Source organism: Hyperolius riggenbachi, chromosome 7, assembly GCF_040937935.1.
Source record: "Hyperolius riggenbachi isolate aHypRig1 chromosome 7, aHypRig1.pri, whole genome shotgun sequence".
Taxonomy (NCBI): Eukaryota; Metazoa; Chordata; class Amphibia; order Anura; family Hyperoliidae; genus Hyperolius; species Hyperolius riggenbachi.
Genome location: NC_090652.1, coordinates 198,881,267 through 198,901,846, shown reverse-complemented (window position 1 = coordinate 198,901,846; position 20,580 = coordinate 198,881,267). Strand labels below are relative to the sequence as shown.

At 45.1% G+C, this 20,580-nt stretch overlaps 1 protein-coding gene across 4 annotated transcripts in view; it reads right to left on the bottom strand.

The window, feature by feature from the left end:
• Positions 1-20,580, bottom strand: part of INO80D (INO80 complex subunit D) — a 114,541-nt gene that overhangs the window by 15,873 nt on the left and 78,088 nt on the right. For all 4 annotated transcript variants that reach the window (XM_068244997.1, XM_068244998.1, XM_068244996.1 and 1 more), the window contains 3 exons: positions 16,016-16,240; positions 5,197-5,306; positions 460-593 (listed from right to left, as the gene is read on the bottom strand). In XM_068244997.1, the coding sequence (XP_068101098.1) occupies positions 460-593; positions 5,197-5,306; positions 16,016-16,240 (469 nt within the window). The remainder of the gene's footprint in view (positions 1-459; positions 594-5,196; positions 5,307-16,015; positions 16,241-20,580) is intronic.

The window sequence follows — 20,580 nt, the reverse complement described above, 5'->3', positions numbered from 1 at the left end:
GTGAAATGTAGAAAATTGCTTGGGTTTTTTAGGGGTAAAACCCCAGGGTAGGGAACTGGTTAATAAAAGTTCTAATGTTGAAAAAAATGCATTCTTTTCATTGAGAACTAAATGAAAAAACTAAAGCTGCAGTATGAGGTGAAAGTGAACAGAGAACTTCTTTCGTAGAAATGGAGACGCTACTAAATCTAACTTGATGCTAATTTTATGTACATTTATGCAGCCAGGAAATGGGCCAACCAAATGCGGCAGAAGCATGCAAGAGTATCCAAAAACAACTGCTGATGTGCTAAAAACAAAGGGTGGTCACACTATATAATATTTTTGTTTGTTTTAATTCTCCTTACTGCACTTTCTAAATTCAATGAACTATTTACAAGCATTTTTTTTAATGATTATCTATCTCTATTTAATCTGTTGTGAACCGAGCCAAAGACTCTTCCCGTTTCAATTACTCACCATCTTCTTAGCATGTTCTTCACATAGAGGTGTCTGATGGGTGATGTCAAACACAGGAACAGAACACTGCTGTCCATCAGCAAATTTTGCAGTGCAGCTACTAAAAAGCTGCTGAGAACTGTTTGAAAGGATATCTACCATGCTGTTAAGAAAAAGCAGAGAAAGGATGGACAAAGGCCTTCATCATTAAAGGGGAACTGAAGTAAGAGGTATACAGAGGCTGCCATATTTATTTCCTTTTAATCAATACCAGTTGCCTGGCAGCCCTGCTGGTCTATTTCTCTGCAGTAGTATCTGAATAACACCAGAAACAAGCATGCAGCTAGTCTTGTCAGATCTGACTTTAACCACTTTCCCCTCCACTACAGTATATCTACGTCAGCTGTGGCACCCTCCAAGCCACAGCGACGTAGATATACTGACCTGGCTGCAGCCCTGCTGTGCACGGTCGGGTGCTCTTTAGAGTGCACCCTCCGGCACTGTCAGCTGCAATACTAATTGGTGGAAGGGAACATGTTCCCTTTTGGCCAATTAGTATACCCTCCTCCCATGAACAATCGCTGCAGTAGTGAACTGCAGCGATCCTTCACTTGTCCCCCTCGGCGCACAAATAGTTTAAAAAATGCACAAGCAAGCAGCCACACTCACCTACCTCGGTCCTGCGACTATCCTGAAGCCTGATCCTCCGATCACCGCTCTGCAGTCAGCCGCATATTGCCGGAAACCCGGGTCCCGGCTTGATGACGTCATCAAGCCGGGATCCGGGTTACCGGCAATATGTGGCTGACTGCAGAGCGGTGACCGGAGGATCAGGCTTCAGGATAGTCGCAGGACCGAGGTAGGTGAGTGTGGCTGCTTGCTTGTGCATTTTTTTAAAACTATCTCTGCATGGAGGGGGCTGCCTGATGGGGGGGGACGGACATCTTGCTATAGATTCTTGGGGGGAGGGGGATATGCAAAGGGGGGCATACATGTTTACTGGGGAACATATGAGTAACCAAGGGGAGGGGGGGGGGTTTACAAATTTTGCGCATCTGGGCACCTGGGGGGGCATGCCTTAATACTGGGGCACATTTGGCTATAATGGAGGGGCAGCGCTAATTCTGGGGGTACATCTGGCCATAATGGGGGTAATCCTGATCTGGGGACACATCTGGCTATAAAGAGGGGCACTATTCCTGGGGGTGCATCTGTCAATCTATTCTGGGGGTGGCAAACACAGGGCACTCATCTGGCTATGCTGGGGGGCTGATATTGGGGACACATCTGGATATCTATACTGGGGCGAATAACTGGTGGCACAGTTTTTATGTCAATCGCACTTTTAATTTTTAAACAGAAATTGGTCAAAATTGAGAAATAGTGAATTTTTTTTATTTTCCCCTCCTTTTCCCCATTAACATGCATAGAGAGGAACATTTTACTTGGGACCAAATACCCCCCAATGAAAGCTTAGTTTGTCTTGAAAAAAAAAGATATATAGATCATTTATGTGGCACGAGTACAAATGAAGTTATTGGTGATTAAATAGGGACACCGCTAACGTGCCAAAACTGCTCTGGTCAATAAGGGGAAAACAAGGTCTGGATGCGAAGTGGTTAAAGTCAGGAACACCTGATCTGCTGCATGCTTGTTCAGGGGCTATGGATAATAGTATTAGAGGCAGAGGATCAGTAGGGCTGCCAGGCAACTGGTATTGGTTAAAAGGAAATAAACATGGCAGCCTCCATATACCTCTCTCTTCAGTTCCCCTTTAAGGATTCCCCAACAGCAGCAAATTAAAATAGTTTCTTTTCTGAAAGCAGGAAAAAAAAAAAAAAAAAAACACACATTCCAGCATATAGCAACATCACAATGGAACAAGCTTTAGGTCGCCAGGATGGGGACAAGTCCTAGCAGATCTAGTATGGTTCTGCATTAAAGGGACTCAGAGCTGGGAAAAATAAAAAGGATTTTATACATACCAGGGGCTTCCTCCAGCCCTATCCGCCTGAATCGCTCCCACGCCGACGTCCTCTGCTTCCCGCGGCTACGAGAACAGGGTCCCCGCACTTGCGTCAGTCTGAGCCAGTCTAGCGTAAGAGAAGTGCGCTGTTGGCGAATCTCTCCAGCAGCCGCTGGAGAGATACATGGAGGGCGCACTTCTCCTGTGTAGGCTGGCTCTGATGACGTCAGTGACGGGACCCAGTTCTCGTAGCTGCGGGCAGCGGCGTGGGAGCGATCCAGGCGGATGGGGCTTGGGGAAGCTTCAGGTATGTATAAAATCTTTATTTTCCCCAGCTCTGAGTCCCTTTAATGCAGAACTATACTAGATCTGCTAGGACTTGTCCCCATCCTGCCGACCTAAAGCTAGTTGTTCCATTGTGATGTTGCTATATTCTGGAATGTGTTTTTTTTTTTTTCCTACTTTCAGAAAAGAAACTGTATTTTAATTTGCTGCTGTTATGGAATCCTTAAAGGGATACTTAAGTCAAAAATAAAAAATTATTTTTACTCACCTGGGGCAACCCTTAGCCCCCTGAAGCTGTATGGTGCCCTCGCAGTCTCGCACCGATCCTCCTGTCCCCGCCGGCGGCTACTTCCGGCTTCGGCGACAGCCGCCGACAGGCTGGGAACGCAAGTGATTCTCCGCGTTCCCAGCCGCTGCTATCACCCTCTATGCTGCTATAGTGTATAACATATACGCTATAGCAGCATAGAGGGTGATATAGCGGCTGGGAGCGCAGAGAATCACTCGCGTTCCCAGCCTGTCGGCGGCTGTCGCCGAAGCCGGAAGTAGCCGCCGGCGGGGACAGGAGGATCGGAGCGGGGCTGCGAGGGCACCATCCAGCTTCAGGGGGCTGAGGGATGCCCCAGGTAAGTAAATATTTTTTATTATTGACTTAAGTATCCATTTAATGATGAAGGCCTCTGTCCATCCTTTCTCTGCTTTTTCTTAACAGCATGGTAGATATCCTTTCAGAGGCCTTCATCATTAAGGATTCCCCAACAACAGCAAATTAAAATAGTTATTTTTCTGAAAGCAGGAAAAAAAAAAAAAAAAAAAAAAAAACACATTCTAGCATATAGCAACATCACAATGGAACAACTAGCTTTAGGTCGGCAGGAGGGGGACAAGTTCTAGCAGATCTAGTATGGTTCTGCATTAAAGGAACTCAGAGCTGGGGAAAATAAAAAGACATACCTGGGGCTTCCCGCCTGGATCGCTCCCACGCCGACGTCCTCTGCTTCCCGCAGCTACGAGAACCGGGTTCCATCACCGACGTCATCAGAGCCAGCCTACACAGGAGAAGTGAGCTCTCTACGTATCTCTCCAGCAGCTGCTGGAGAGATTCGCCAACAGCGTCACTTCTCTTACTCTAGACTGGCTCCGACTGACGCAAGTGCAGGGACCCGGTTCTCGTACCCGCGGGAAGCAGAGGACGACGGCATGGGAGCGATCCAGGCGGATAGGGCTGGAGGAAGCCCCAGGTATGTATAAAATCTTGTTAATTTTCAGCTCTGGTACACTTTAAGCATGGCTACTCCCTGAGGGAATAAGCTGTACTTGTGCCTAGGAGTACATGAAATGGGCAGGGTGAGAGGGGTCTGAGGCAATATTGGTAGCTCTCTTTCTGCACCTGCCAGAGTAAAGATCCTGCAGGGAAGGTAAGCTACAGCCAATAATCCTTTCCGTTGTTCGGATTATGCGCTGCAGTTTCACCTTTTCTGGTACTGAACAGGAGCTGAACCGCATACAGGATGTCATGATGGATTCAATGATCGCAGTGAAGAACTGCACCATTAATTTTTGTGGTAAGCCAAATCTTTTCAGCTGCTGTAGGTGGTACATCCTCTATTGTGCTTTCTTGATGATAGTGATAGTATTGCTGTCCCATTTTAGGTTAATGGAGATTGTGGACCCAAGAAATTTAAATGACTTCTTAGGTCACTGTAGATCCATTAATCGTCAAGGGGAGGTACTGGAAGGAGGGGGGAGAAGAGATCTCCCTCCTAAAGTCTATTGTCTCCATGGTCTTAAAGCGGACCCAAACCAAACATTTTCGTAACAATTTCATTGCACCACTCTGACACATACAAAGAAATAAAACACTCCTTCAGGCCTATGAGCATTCCAGTGCATGCTTTTCACCCTTCTCTTTTCATAACTAGGTGGCAGCCATTACTTCTGAGCTTAGTATCAGGTTTTGTATCAGTTTTAGATCATGGGTTTGTTTGTCATCAGAGGCTGGGTCTGCATGTAATGCCCAGCCTCTGTTGGTATACGGTTTCCCCCAGTCTCCCCCTTGCGCTCTGCTGCCATGAATCAAACGCCTTGCTAGCGACACGCAGCTTGTCGTCAGCAGGCTATTTGCCTCTGAAGTGACACTCTCACCGCTCCCCCGCCTCCTCCATAGCGCCGCTCGCGTCCCTTCCGTCTAATCAGCGGGGAGGGAAAGGATGCAGCGCTATGGAGGAGGCAGGGAGCGACGAGAGTGTCACTTCAGAGGTAAATAGCCTGCTGGCGACAAGCTGCGTGTCGCTAGCAAGGCATTTGAATTATGGGGGCACAGCAGAGCGCAGGGGGGAGACTGGGGGAAACAGTATAGCAACAGAGGCTGGGTATTATATGCAGACCCAGCCTCTGTGTGCTAATTGGATTCTTAGAAACCACCTCGGGTTCTCTTTAATAAACTTAGCAAAAATTACTAGACATTTGCCTTACTAAAGGATAGAAATGGCTGATTGGAAGGATACGCTGAAAACAATGCCTTGTGTATGGGAGGGCCCGATTTGAGCAAGCTTGACTCTTCACAGTTACACTGCACAATGAAGGTTCTGTTCCTCTGAGTTCCGGTTGAACAGGTCTAGAACAAAAAAACAAAAACAAAACCCGCAAGTATACATTAAAAAAGCATTATTTATAAAATGCTAATGTGTTACACAGCAATGTAAAGAAAACAACTGTAAACATGAAGCAATTTGCACAGAACTTACAATGAAATAGTAAATGTTTCAGTGACTTTCCATATTTACCAATTTACAAACGGTACTGCACAAAACTGTACCCTCTTCAGTGGAGGGTTTGTGTGCATCTGGTAGTGTTAAGAATCTCCCAAGAATTTGGCAGGATTTTTCAATGTATCTAAAGTTGTTTTATGTAAAGTATCAATTAAATAGAAAAACAAAACACAAAACTACATAGGCAGTCAAATCCCTACCTAAACATTCAAAAGGCAAAAATAAATAAATAAATAAAAAATCTTTATTTCAACTCAAGTTATCAAGGGTGCCAAGCCAATACAGTAAGGTCTTAAAGTATACCAAATCTGAGGCAAAGCTACTAAAGGTAAGCACAGAGTGAGACAGGGAAGTGCTAGCACTATTGTTTTATTGTAACACTGAGTGAATAAATCTTAAATTTACAAACAAGAAAAAAAAGGTTTACACCATCTGTGCTCCTTTGGGAGTTTTTGTAGGCATCAAAAACGGTACTTTGAGGAGACGATACTCAGGGCTGTGGAGTCGGTCCACAAATCCACCCACCGACTCAGACTCCAATTTGATTATTACAATTTTGTTGATTAACAGTATGTAACGTGAAATTCGTCTCTTAACTGCCAACGCTTAGGAATTTTACAAGACAACTGAAGTGAGAAGGATATGTAGACTACTATATTTATTCCCTTTAGACTAAAACTAGTCCTTGGTAAGAGTACTTGTAGAAGGTACAAACCGGAACAAAGAACATCTATCAGGCCCTAGGCAATGTAACTCTGGGTACATGTAAGAATGATGTGCAGGTACTCTGCAGGGAAATGAGGAGATTCTTCCTCTATTACACATTCTTCATGCACAATCTGAACCAGGTTTATGGGTGATAGACAACACCTCTGTTCAATGTTCACAACATTCTCAGTGGATTCCCTGCAGCTCTGTGGGGAGTGCATATGTAGAGTATAGTACTACTGTGTAACAAAGTAAACCTGAGACAGATGAAATTAAAGTTTTATACATACCTGGGGCTTCCTCCAGCCCCCTTCAGGCTAATCAGTCCCTCGCTGTCCTCCTCCTCCGCCACCTGGATCTTCTGCTATGAGTCCAGGTACTGGAGCCAGTCTGGTGTAGTGTGCATGCACACACTCCGCCGCCGGGAGCGTACTACACCTGCGCAGCACTGTTGCTCAAGTGCAGAATGCTCCTGGCTGTGGAAGCGGCACGTAGCCAGACTGTGCTGACTGGCTGAATTACCAGGACTCATAGCAGAAGATCCAGTTGGTGGAGGTGGACAGCGAGGGACTGAGTAGCCTGAAGGGGGCTGGAAAAAGCCCCAGGTATGTATAACTTTTCTTTTCATCCGTCTCAGGTACCCTTTAATTTGTAGTCACCAAGGCAAATTTTAACAACATATCAAATTATTTGATTTCATGAGCAAAGAGAGTGCATACATTTGCATAAACCAGCATCAATGCAGAATTATTTCCATCTCATTGACCATCTCTATTAGTGACACGGCTACACATCAGGCTTTATTCTTACAGCATAGACGTTATTTAGTATATATTAGAGATTCCGGTGTACACATCATATATACTGTACAGTCACAATCAGATATGTATATCTGACTTTAAAAATACGGGACTGCTTTATTGAAGCAGCACAAGTAACTAATTTTGATTGGTTTATTTAATTTTTGTGGACTGAGCACAGCTATCACTGTATATATACTGTATGCATACATTATTTTTAATGACTATTATCTGAGAAATAGAACATTTTATTATATTTTCTATTTTAATTACAGTTACAAATTCATTAGGAGTCGGAGCATTTTTTCCCAACTCCGACTCCAGGCACCCAAAATTGCCCGACTCCGACTCCACAGCCCTGACGATACTACTGATCTTCAGATTGGAATACATTTATGCAAAGTAGGACATGCTATGTGCATTACAGGTTTCTCTTTTTGAAGTAAAGTCAAGATTGTCCTTCTGAGGGTACAAGGCTTTGCTATGTTGAAACTGCCAGCAACAAGACTGTTAAAGAGAAATCGTGATCAAGAATTGCACTTCATCCCAATCATTAGCTGATACCCCCTTTCCCATGAGAAATCTTTACCTCTTCACAAACGGATCATCAGGGTGCTCTGTACGGCTGATATTGTGGTAAAACCCCTCCCACAAAAAACTCTGAGGACCGTGGTACTCCTGGCAGTTTCCTGTCTGTGAACCTTGTACACTGTGAGAAATAGCTGTTTACAGCCGTTTCCAACTGCCAAAAAAGCAAGCAACAGCTACATCACCTGCCAGCAGTAAAAATGTCACCATGTGATTAATGTCAGAATGTAAACCAGGGACTTAAAATTTTTTACAATGGGAAAACACTGACAAAATCATTTATACATAATTATTGTAAAAATGAAGCACTTTTTTAATGGTACATTATTTTCACTGGAGTTCTACTTTAAGCACCTCATATATTATGCTTTCCGGCAATCTAAAGAGGGAAATATAACTCCTGTGGAGTGCAACAGTCTATGTTGACTATTGTTCTATCCAATTAATATTTTGTTTCATAGCATTTTTCCTCCTATTTTTAAACAGGTAAGTAGTGGGGAAGCACAGAGAACAATGACTACTGTAGCATCCTTTCTCTAATTAAGTGGCACAAGGTGGACTGCAGGCAGGAGTAATATGCAGTGGAGAGTTGCATAGCTTTGTACTGTGTCAGGCAGTGCACACCTACTGGCAGCAATGGTGATCTGATTCCTGATGGGATTTGATCCAATATCAAATGGTGCAATGCGGTAAGCAGGTAAACCATCAAAATCAGGTAGTAATTCATTGTTCCCCTGACAATGGCGTTAGGGTTGCAACGGTATGAAATTCCATGGTATTCCATGCACAATGAAGGTTGCAACGGTCTTAAAAAAAAAAAAAAAAAAAACAGACAGTATACGGTATTATACAATTATTTGGGCCCGCCACCCCTCCCCCCCTTACATTAAATAATGTGCCCACCCCAGTGTGGGCTGCCTCACTCCCTCAGCATACATATGATTAAGAAGCCAAGAGATTTGGGGTGCTGGGTAAAGCATTAAAAAGGCTCACCCTGCTCCTGCAAAAGTCCTGGTGACGTTAGAGATAGATGTAGTAGATCGTAGTAGGTGGCCGCAGCATAGGTAGCCAGGGATAGGTGTAGCCAGCAGTAGGTGGCCGCAGCATAGGTAGCCAGGGATAGGTGTAGCGAGCAGTAGGTGGCCGCAGCATAGGTAGCCAGGGATAGGTGTAGCGAGCAGTAGGTGGCCGCAGGATAGGTAGCCAGGAATATGTGTAGCCAGCAGTAGGTGGCCGCAGCATAGGTAGCCAGGGATGGGCGTAGGTGGCCGCAGCATAGGTAGCCAGGGATAGGTGTAGCCAGTGGTAGGTGGCCGCAGCATAAGTAGCCAGGGATAGGTGTAGCCAGTAGTAAATGGCTGCAGGATAGGTAGCCAGGGATATATGTAGCCAGTAGTAGGTGGCCGCAGCATAGGTAGCCAGGGATAGGTGTAACCAGTAGTAGGTGGCCGCAGCATAGGTAGCCAGGGATAGGTTTAGCCAGTAGTAGGTGGCCGCAGAACTGGTAGCCAGGGATAGGTGTAGCCAGTAGTAGGTGGCCGCAGGATAGGTAGCCAGGGATATATGTAGCCAGTAGTACAGGGGTCTCAAACTCGCGGCCCGCGGACCATTTGCAGCCCTCGATACAATATTTTGTGGCCCTCACCGGCAAAAGCTTCCTTATAGTTCGCTTCAGTGCTCCCAAGTAATCCGATGCATCCCCGCCGCTAAACGAGGGCTGCAGAGCCCCCAAATCGCCCGGGGGGCAATATGCCGGCATTTCCTGGAAGGGGCAGAGCTGACGTCAATCGCCGCCTCTCCCCACCCCTCTCTGTGAAGAAAGAGTGAGAGGGGCGGGCAGAGGCGGCGATGCGCCGCGATTGTGAAATTCCTTATGCGGCCATGCCTCATCCTGACTTTGCCTCCTGCGGGCCCCCAGATAAATTGAGTTTGAGACCCCTGCAGTAGTAGGTGGCCGCAGCATAGGTAGCCAGGGATAGGTGTAGCCAGTAGTAAATTGCTGCAGGATAGGTAGCCAGGGATATATGTAGCCAGTAGTAGGTTGCCGCAGCATAGGTAGCCAAGGATAGGTGTAGCTAGTAGTAGGTGGCCACAGCATAGGTAGCCAGGGATAGGTGTAGCCAGTAGTAGGTGGCTGCAGCATGTGTAGCTAGGATAGGTGCCCACAGTATAGACAGCCAGGGGGGATGCAGCGGCGGGGGTACATATACAGGAAGTAGAATGGAGCCAGTAAAGCGTGCAGGACCTGCCGGCGAGTATTTATTTATCCCCGCTGTTTAAAGGACCAGTACCGCAAAAAAAAAAAATGTAAAATACATGTAAACATGTACAGATAAGAAGTAAGTTTCTTCCAGAGGAAAATAAGGTCTAAATTACTTCTCTCCTATGTTGCTGTCACCTACAGTAGGTAATCTGACAGAACCGACAGGTTTTGGGCTAGTAGTCTATCTCTTGATAGGGGATTCTCAGCATGACCTTTATTCTTTATAAACATACTATAAACTATATACTATAAACTTGGGTGAGAGATACTCTTGCTCCTTTTCGGATATCCATCTGCTTGGGATCACCAGATTAAGCAAGCTGCGTAGTTTCCTCAGAGTGCCTGGAGTTGGGTCAGACTGTATATGTGTATAGCTTGTGCTGTCAGCAAGCATAGTTCTAATTCCTGTACTGTAATCCTGGTAATTCATGATCACCACTGCTCCGCCTTTGTTTTTGTGTTTTTTTTTTCCCCTTTCTCCTTATTTCTCCTCTCCTCTTGCCTATGCCCATTGTAGTGCACTTGTTTGTAGGGACTTTTGGCATTGTCCAGATTTATATGCTAGTTTAGCTGAGCTCAAGTATGCTTAGACCAGAATTGTATGTTAGTTGTGCTTCAGTGTACTTATGCTGTTTCGATTAGTGCCTATGGGGTAGTGTTCTCCCTTTTTTACATGTGCCGGGGCAATGTCGGCGCATTTTGTGCGCTGTATTGGTCCAGGCACTTAGATGCCAGCACTGCGCCAATGTGTGTAGCACTTTGCCAATTTTTTGCGGCCGCATCGTATGTTGTTTTTGCTGGGAGCATCACACACGGTTGCTAGGACAACCGTGTGATGCGACAGCATTAACGGCGCAGGAGAGCCATGATTAGCCAGTGGTGCCTTAGCCCATGCCCACTGCATGATGTCGTTATGACAGTGGGATGGACCAGGCAGTTCACAATTACGTCACAGGTGACGTATACGGCGCAACCACGCATGTTGAATGGTTGGCATGGCGACGCTTGAGGGAAGCACCCGGTGGATAGCGGAAGTGACGTTACGGGACCCTCCATGTGGCGGAAGTGATGTGGTTGCTGTGACAACCTGGACACAAAGCGCACGGCAACGGCTGGATTAGCCGTGGCGCGAATTCACAGACCTATCAGGTTTGAACAGGGCGGTTCTCCGCCCCCGCCAGCATTGACTGACATAGGAAGTAAGCAAGCACTACCTGGATGGGCACCACTGATCGGCATTACTGACGTAAGTGGCACAGACGCCAAGCAGATATGATACTAAGGGTTGCATGTGTTATAAACTGTTCTAATCACCTTTTTCCGGCACCAGCAACTCATCAGCAAGAGTTGCACACACGACTCATCACAGCAAGCAGGAGATAGACTTTCTCAGGCTTCTTCAATATTCATGTTATTTATTCAGGAAACAGAAATACAGATAGATACAGTTCATCATATCCTAGCCACGCCAATCTTCATGTTGCGTTACAAGCTTCTTGATTAAACTTCCTGCTGAAGTCAATCAGGTACCTTCTTTCTAAACTACGTTACACTAGACTACCTATGTACAGCATACATTATGACAGATTACATATAGAATGAAAATACTTAGAGGTTCCAGTCAGCATTAAAGTAGGAAGCATAGCAGGAATCAGAGAGAGAGAGAGAGAGAGAGCCCTCTGTCCGCCCGTCCCGCATCTTTAATAGCGGATAGGAAAGAGTTAAATGTGACATCATCTTCGCCACGACTATTGGCTTAGCCCCTTGTGGTGTCATAATACACACCTACTCGATTAATATCCAATGTCACATTTCCTTTACTTACTGGAATTTGGTATTTTGGTAAACACGGCCTGTGTTTACTGTTCCTGTGGTGTACGTGTTGAGGTCAGTGTAGGCCTGTGACCTTCTTTCAGGAACATGTTCTCCGATGTTCTCAGTATCTGCTTGTTTATTCAAGCAGACACTGAGATGCCTCTGTCTGCATCACAAGACACTCTATTTATGTTAAAGACATACTCTGCGGACAAGCCTTTTATCTAAACTCAGGCCAAGTAACTGAGGCCTACTTAAATTCTAACAGCATGCACATCCATGAAGTGCAGTATGGTATGCATGATGGCTTGTACTATTAAGTCCAGCAGCAATGTTGGCACATGGAGCAGGGGGCGGTGGGGGGAGTTTCCTTTTTGATTGTCATGGGTGGCTTCCCACCCCATAGAGTATAAAGTTATTGTGCACTAGTAGGTGTGTTTGTTTGCACTATCTGAGGAAGGGGACCCGCTGTGGCCCCGAAACAATTGTCATGTTCATTGTGCTGATGAAGCAATAAAGTGAAGTATCCTGCATTTGAATCGGTGTGCCAACCTGGACTCTCTGCTTTATTATTTATAAAAGGCACTCCCTAAAAATGATTTATGCAGATACTGGCTAGCCTCCCTGCTTGCTGCACGCTGTTTTGGCAGTTGGCCTGAGCAACAGCCATTTATTAAAGGATACCCGAAGTGACATGTGACATGTGACATGATGAGATAGACATGTGTATGTACAGTGCCAAATGCACAAATAACTAGGTTGTGTTCCTTTTTTTCCTTTCGCTTTCTGAAATAATTAAATATCAGGTATGTAAGTGGCTGACTCAGTCCTGACTCAGACAGGAAGTGACTACAGTGTGACCCTCACTGATAAGAAATTACAACTATAAAACCCTTTCCTAGCAGAAAATGGCTTCTGAGAGCAAGAAAGAGATAAAAAGGGGATTATTTTTTTTATTAGTGAGGGTCACACTGTAGTCACTTCCTGTCTGAGTCAGGACTGAGTCAGCCACTTACATACCTGATATTTAACTACTTCAGGCAGAGAGAAAAAAAAAAAAAAAGGAACACAGCATAGTTATTTGTGTGCTAGGCACGGTACATACACATGTCTATCTTATGTCACTTCGGGTATCCTTTAAGTTCTTTTAAAAATAATGAAAACCCTGAGAATCCCCCATGAAGAAATGGACTAGTCCAAAACCTGTTGGTTCTGTCAGATTTCTGTTACCTACTGTAAGTGACAGCAACATAGGAGAAGGTCGGAGTATAAGACGCTCCGGAATAGAAGTCGCTCCGGCATATAAGACCCACCTCGATTTATAGGGCAAAAATTGGGGGGGGGGGGGGGCTGGGGACTAAACCTAGGTGCGTCTATGGTGCAGGGGCGTCTTATGGACCTCTAACCCACCCAAAAACGGTCATTAAGCTACACTACCCATCTATACTAACTACTGCTACACTACACTTCACTTACCCCTGCTGCCCCCACCAACTACACCTTACTTCACTATCCCCTACTATCACCACCAACTAAACTACACTACACTACCCTCACTAACACCTGCAGCCAACTCAAACTACACTACGCTTCACCCCTGCTGCATCTCACCTGATCCTTACACTGTGATCCACCCCTCCTCCATCTGACTGTCATCATCCGAGGGTCGCAGCAGCTATCATCTGAGGGTCCCATTAGCTGTCATCAGAGGTTCCAGCAATCCCATCCAGTATCCCCGCTCTCAACCACTTAAGGACCGGGCTTGTTTGAGCTGATCTGTGCAGCGGGGGGTGGGGGGGGGCTCCTCAAAGCCCCCCTCCGCAGTGATTTTCTGCCTCCTTCCCCTTCCCTCCCTCTCCTATTTCACCTGGGCGGTGCAGGATGGAGATCCGTCCTACACCGCCTCGAATAGGCTTCAGCCTATCAGCTGCCGGTGATCCCCTTTATGGCGATGCTGCGCAACAGCGCCGTATGATGTAAACAGCGGGGATAACTTCCCCGCGTGTTTACATTTCGCCTGCGAGCTGCGATCGGCTGCTCGCAGGTTGTTCACTGAGACACCCTCCGTGAACTGACATGGAAAGCCCATGTAAAACCACTTAACACCTAGGTCCGCCGATCGGCTGACGGTGGTCGTTAAGTGTCACAGCCGCCGGCTCCTCTTCACTGCAGTCTTGTATGCAGACTGCAGCCTCGCTGTGATCACGCGCTGCCACCCCGCCGACTTCCTCCATAGTTACGGCGTCCTCTTCTTAGTTACATTGCCCCCTTCTGTATGACGAGCGGCGCACGTGCGCTGGGGTCACGCATGAAGTCAGACGCACGTGCGCTGCTCATAACACAGAAGGGGGCACTGAAACTAAGAAGAGGACGCCGTAACTATGGAAGAAGTCAGCGGGGCGGCAGCGCGTGATCACCACGAGGCTGCAGTCTGCAAACAAGAATGCAGTGAAGAGGAGCCGGCGGCTGGGACACTTAACGACCACCGTCAGCCGATCGGTGGACCTAGGTGTTAAGTGGTTTTACATGGGCTTTCCATGTCAGTTCACGGAGGGTGTCTCAGTGAACAACCTGCGAGCAGCCGATCGCGGCTCGCAGGCGAAATGTAAACACGCGGGGAAGATATCCCCGCTGTTTACATCATACGGCACTGTTGCGCAGCATCGCCATAAAGGGGATCGCCGGCAGCTGATAGGCTGAAGCCTATAAGAGGCGGTGTAGGACGGATCTCCGTCCTGCGCCGCCCAGGTGAAATAGGAGAGGGAGGGAAGGAGGCAGAAAATCGCTGCGGAGGGGGGCTTTGAGGAGCCCCTCTCCCCCCCCCCCGCTGCACAGATCAGCTCAAACAAGCCCGGTCCTTAAGTGGTTAAGAGCGGGGATACTGGATGGAATTGCTGGATCCTCTCATGACAGCTAATGGGAGCCTCAGATGAGAGTTGCTGCGACCGTTGGATGATGGCAGTCAGGCGAAGGAGGAGAGGATCGCGGCGGCAGGATCCGGTAAGTATGTTTTGGGGCCTAAAATACTGTACCTTCAGAATATAAGACGCACCCACTCCCTCCCCCCCCCCCCCAGTTTTGGGAAAGAAAAAGTGCATCTTATATTCCGAAAAATACGGTAATTCAGGTATCAGTTTACTCTGGAACAAAAGTACTTCGTATTTATGTGTTTACATGTATCTAAAGTTTTATGATTTTCGCTATGGTGGTCCTTCTTGCAAAGGAAGAATGCATGAAGTGTGAATTAGCCCATTGATTAACAGGAGTTCTCCATTTAAATCAGTTTTTCTGCATGCATGTATGAGAACATTCAAGCGTGTCCCCTGCTTAAATGAACTTGACCAACTACTGGGGCCCATTTATGATTGATATTACCGTATATACTCGAATACAAGTCGTGTATAAGTCGACTCCAATATCTGACACTCAAGCTGGATTTTTTTTTATTGATTCAAGTACAAGTCTACCCAGCAAAGTTAATGGCTGCACTGCTGGACCAGGAGGGGTTATTGACTGCACTGCATACAGTATTGCAGCCATTAACTGCTCCTGTCCCCCAATTGCAGCAATTAACTCCCCCTCCTGCAGCCCAGTATTTTTCCTCGCCCCTTTCCTTGTTAATTGTTGTGGCCAGGACTTGTGCTTTCTTGGCATTTCCTTTCCTCAAAGTGTCACTTGCCACTTGGCAAATTGCTACAAATAGGAATGACACTAATAGTACACACATTACTCAGTGTGCTCAGTGTTGCCTGTGACTCGTGTATAAGTCGACCCTTATACTTTTTTTTAGTGAATCGAACCTAAATTTCTATACTTATACTTGAGTATATAGGGTATTATAAATGTGACAATCAAATAAAAGTGTTATTACTGCATCAATAACAGCTGCTTGCAACACGACAGATAATTTGTGTCTCTCACTTATTTTACCTGCAATTAAGTGTACACATGAGGTAGGCTCTATTGAAAGGTTTTGCAAGAAGTAGGTTTTATGCAAATAGTCAATGTAAAAATATGCTGGCGTTAGAGAGATCTGCAGACAAACCATAAAGTGTTAATCTACAATCAACTACAATTACTTTTTGAACTTGCCCAAATTAGTGCAGTGTGATTAAGGCTGGGTAAGAAATATTCTCACAAGCCGCAATGTATTCTGGGTACTACAATGGTGAATTGAGTGTTCCTTTTGTCTAACTCTAGGTGCCCAGAACATGAAAAAAATTCTCCTGATTTAACTCCACATTTAATTTTGATACTGGTAAAAGCTGTGTCATAACTTCAGAAGACCTATTTACAAAGGTTTATAATTGTTTTAACAGCTGAAAAACGATCTATGTTGGAAAAAGGGTGTAGGTCAGTCCACAGTGATTCCTTTCCTTACCTGGCTCTCAAGCGTGCAGCCCTGCGCAGTTCTTGCATTAGCTGCCCCGCTGACTCAGGATCTGTCATGGCCGCTTTCTGCAAAGCTTTCTGGAATGTGTGGCGATATCTCTTCTGACACGATTCTGCTCGCTCCAGGCGACAGAGGTGCTTGTATTTTTGTTGAAAATAAGTGCAAAGTTGGGCAACCCTGGAGCTCCTGCTGTGTGCTTCTTCCATGACAAGCCTACATTTATAACATGACAAATAGGAAAAATTAACACAGAGCCTTAAATTAATTTTGAAAGATTAATATATTGATACTCTACCAAATGTATGCTGCTAGAGAAAAAATACAGGTCAGAAATAATTAGTGAGAAAAGTACAGAGAAGACTTAGGAAAAACAGCAGTGAAGTACAGAAAAACACTGTGGTAGACTGAGACATGGCAATTGTATAGCTATGCAAAAAGCATAAAAAGTATGCTTATTAAAACCTATTTACTCCATGGCTCATCAATTCCTTTGGCACACCCTAGTGCAGCACACATTGCGCTGCTTGAGCAGCCATGACGATCTGCCACTTCCACTTTCCTCACAAACAAATGAAAAGCAGAGTCATTGCATTGCTAGGGTCCAGACGTATGTCAGTAAAGATGGAAAAAGTTACAGGCGCATGCCAAGAACTTCTATCATAGTGGCTATGAAGAAGAGAGGCTTAAGTCTACAAGAAATGGTTTTGGCAGATAAGTATGCATTTTCTTTTTAATCCAAACAATGTAATTTACTGTTGTAGCTGTTTCTGTTATTACTGCAATGCGGTGTGCATTCTTTGTGGTAAAAGAAGCCCTTTTGTTGTATTACTTTATACCGTAAAATAATTCACTAGTAACCAGTGTACAGCTTTTCAGAACCAGCATATATAACGGTGACAAACCCAGTCTTATTATGCCACAGTTGCCATACAGGCCTCATCCACTAGAGGCAAATCCACTGTAAGCACAGCTAATGTTTAAGATTGGCCGGTGTATCCAAACATGATACAATCTGGATTGTATGTACAACTGGTAAAATAAAGTTATCAATTTCACACTGGAAATTTTGCTACCACCACTCTACGGATTGAAACAAGGTGAAAAGAACTCTGGCAGCTATTCCTAAAAAGAAGAACTGGTTATTTGCAATGTAACTAATAAATCAACAATTTATAAAAATAATGCGGTAGTGTCTCTCGAGTACAGAGAGTTTTAGCTTGGATCAAAATAGTCAGGTACCATGGGCAAAACTGGGACGATGAAATCATTTGTTTTATTATAAATATATACACATAAATACACATTGAAGCCGGCAAATAAATATATCTGAAAGCTGAAACAGGATTATTAGACTGCAGTGTTACGGAGAACCTGTATTTCCCAGGTTCTGGAGGTCCAATCTTCCTGGGAACTTACCAGAAGGTTTGTCAGATTGGCCTTACTCTACTTGTTAAAAAAGGATTTCATGGGGTATGGCCAAGATGGCGACAGGATAACACGCTTGTGAAGGAGCTCCGCCGCCTCGCACTAAGATATAAGGCTTCTGTTGCAGAGCTGCTCAAACTATCAGCAAACAGGTGATATACTGCTGCAGACACCCAGGACGTCAATCTCGAGTGGTACAATCCTCCCTTCGTTGACAACCCTGAGCTCAGTGCCCCGCTGCAGAGTGCATTAGAGGCGGGAGGCCCTGCTAAAGGCCAATGAACAACTAATCGCTTTGCCCCCTATTCCACTGCAAGCATGTCGAAGAGGGCAAATAAAGCTGACAAGCTGGAGAAAACTCGCCCTACAGACAAACAGATGACCCCTGTTTCACAACGCGGGCAGCCCAAAAATAAAACACAGACTGAGCCTGACATTGAAGTGGAACCAGAGGAGGATCAACCCCAGCCACCAAGCCCATTTGAAATAATGGATGCCATAAAGCTATGTCAAACAACGCTTACTATCAAGATGGATAGCTACGAAGCTGGTCTAAGTCTATTAAGACAAGATGTCTCTAACCTGAGAGACCGCACGAGTGAGTCTGAAAGAAGGCTTTCAGATGTGGAAGATACAAGTAACTGCTCCTCCCGTGCCATTCCAGCCATGGAGAAACGGATTTCAGCCTTAAGAGACACGTGTCATTGATGGTAGGTGTAATTTACGTCTGCTGACATTGCCTGAGGAGGGTGTGGAGGGAGATAAAATCCCAGAATTTATGGAGTCTCTACTTAAAAAGCTCCTGCCAGATGCCGACTTCTCTCCTCACTTAGTCATTGAAAGGGTCCATAGAATTCCGGCTAAAAGGGGCCCCCCTGGATCGCTCCCCCGTCCGCTCATCTTAAAGCTATTGAATTATAGGGACAGGGACACAATTCTTTCAGCAGCCAGAACGACCAGAGAGCTTCACTACGGAAATGCTCGCTTGATGTTTTTTGCTGATTTTACTACAGAACCTCTCAAACAACGCAAGTCTTTTATTCAGGTAAAAGCAAATTTGAGAGAAAAGAAAATTCCATACGCAATGCTCTTTCCGGGCCAAACTACGTGTTCAAGATGGTGAGTCCTTTCAATTTGATAGTGCGGAGGACGCAATGACTTGGTTCGAGACTTTGAAGTAACGTGCTCTTTCTTCTTGCTCGGTTTATGATAGCACATTAACTCTCAATATGGCATCCCTTTTTGCTCTTAATACTACTTGCTGCTTCCCTAATTTGAGCAACTTTTATGCTTCACCTGCAAACTGACCGTTAATGGTGTCTCAGCCTGCCCTGCATTGCGGCCACCATTTTGGCCTTCACCACATGTTGTGCTATGTCGTCCTTTACTGTAGTATATATGCATACCTAAAAACTATATTTTTTAGTGTGTGCGTGCGTGCGTCAAAAGTATTCGCCCCCCTTGAAGTTTTCCACATTTTGTCACATTACTGCCACAAACATGCATCAGTTTTATTGGAATTCCACATGAAAAACCAATACAAAGTGGTGTACATGTGAGAAGTGGATAGAAAGTCATAAATCATTCCAAACATTTTTACAAATAAATAACTACAAAGTGGGGTGTGCGTAATTATTTGGCCCCATGAGTCAATACTTTGTAGAACCACCTTTTGCTGCAATTACAGCTGCCAGTCTTTTAGGGTATGTATCTACCAGCTTTGCACATCTAGAGACTGAAATCCTTGCCCATTCTTCTTTGCAAAACAGCTCAAGCTCAGCCAGATTAGATGGACAGCGTTTGTGAACAGCAGTTTTCAGATCTTGCCACAGATTCTCAATTGTATTTAGATCTGGACTTTGACTGGGCCATTCTAACACTTAGATATTTTTTGTTTTTAAACCATTCCATTGTTGCTCTGGCTTTATGTTTAGGGTCATTGTCCTGCTGGAAGGTGAACCTCCGCCCCAGTCTCATGTCTTTTGCAGTCTCCAAGAGGTTTTCTTCCAAGTTTGCCCTGTATTTGGCTCCATCCATCTTACCATCAATTTTGACCAGCTTCCCTGTCCCTGCTGAAGAGATGCACCCCCCGAGCATGATGCTGCCACCACCATATTTGACAGTGGGGATGGTGTGTTCAGAGTGATGTGCAGTGTTAGTTTTGTGCCACACATAGCGTTTTGCATTTTGGCCAAAAAGTTCCATTTTGGTCTCATCTGACCAGAGCACCTTCTTCCACATGGTTGCTGTGTCCCCCACATGGCTTGTGGCAAACTGCAAACGGGACTTCTTATGCTTTCTGTTAACAATGGATTTCTTCTTGCCACTCTTCCATAAAGGCCAACTTTGTACAATGCATGACTAATAGTTGTCCTATGGACAGAGTCTTCCACCTGAGCTGTAGATCTCTGCAGCTCGTCCAGAGTCACCATGGGCCTCTTGACTGCATTTCTGATCAGTGCTCTCCTTGTTCGGCCTGTGAGTTTAGGTGGATGGCCTTGACTTGGTAGGTTTACAGTTGTGCCATACTCCTTCCATTTCTGAATGATCGCTTGAACAGTGCTCTGTGGGATGTTCAAGGCTTTGGAAATATTTTGTAGCCTAAGCCCGCTTTAAAATTTCTCAATAACTTGATCCCTGACCTGTCTTGTGTGTTCTTTGGACTTCACGGTGTTGTTGCTCCCAATATTCTCTTAGACAACCTCTGAGGCCCTCACAGAGCAGCTGTATTTGTACTGACATTAGATTACACACAGGTGCACTCCATTTAGTCATTAGCACTCATCAGGCAATGTCTATAGGCAACTGACTGCACTCAGATCAAAGGGGGCCGAATAATTATGCACACACCACTTTGCAGTTATTTGTAAAAAATGTTCGGAATCATGTATGATTTTTGTTCCACTTCTCATGTGTATACCACTTTGTGTTGGTCTTTCATGTGGAATTCCAATAAAATTGATTCATGTTTGTGGCAGTAATATGACAAAATGTGGAAACCGTCAAGGGGGCCGAATACTTTTGCAACCCACTGTATAGTTTAATATATATATATATATATATATATATTTAACATATATATATATATATATATTTAACATATATATATATATATATATATTTAACAT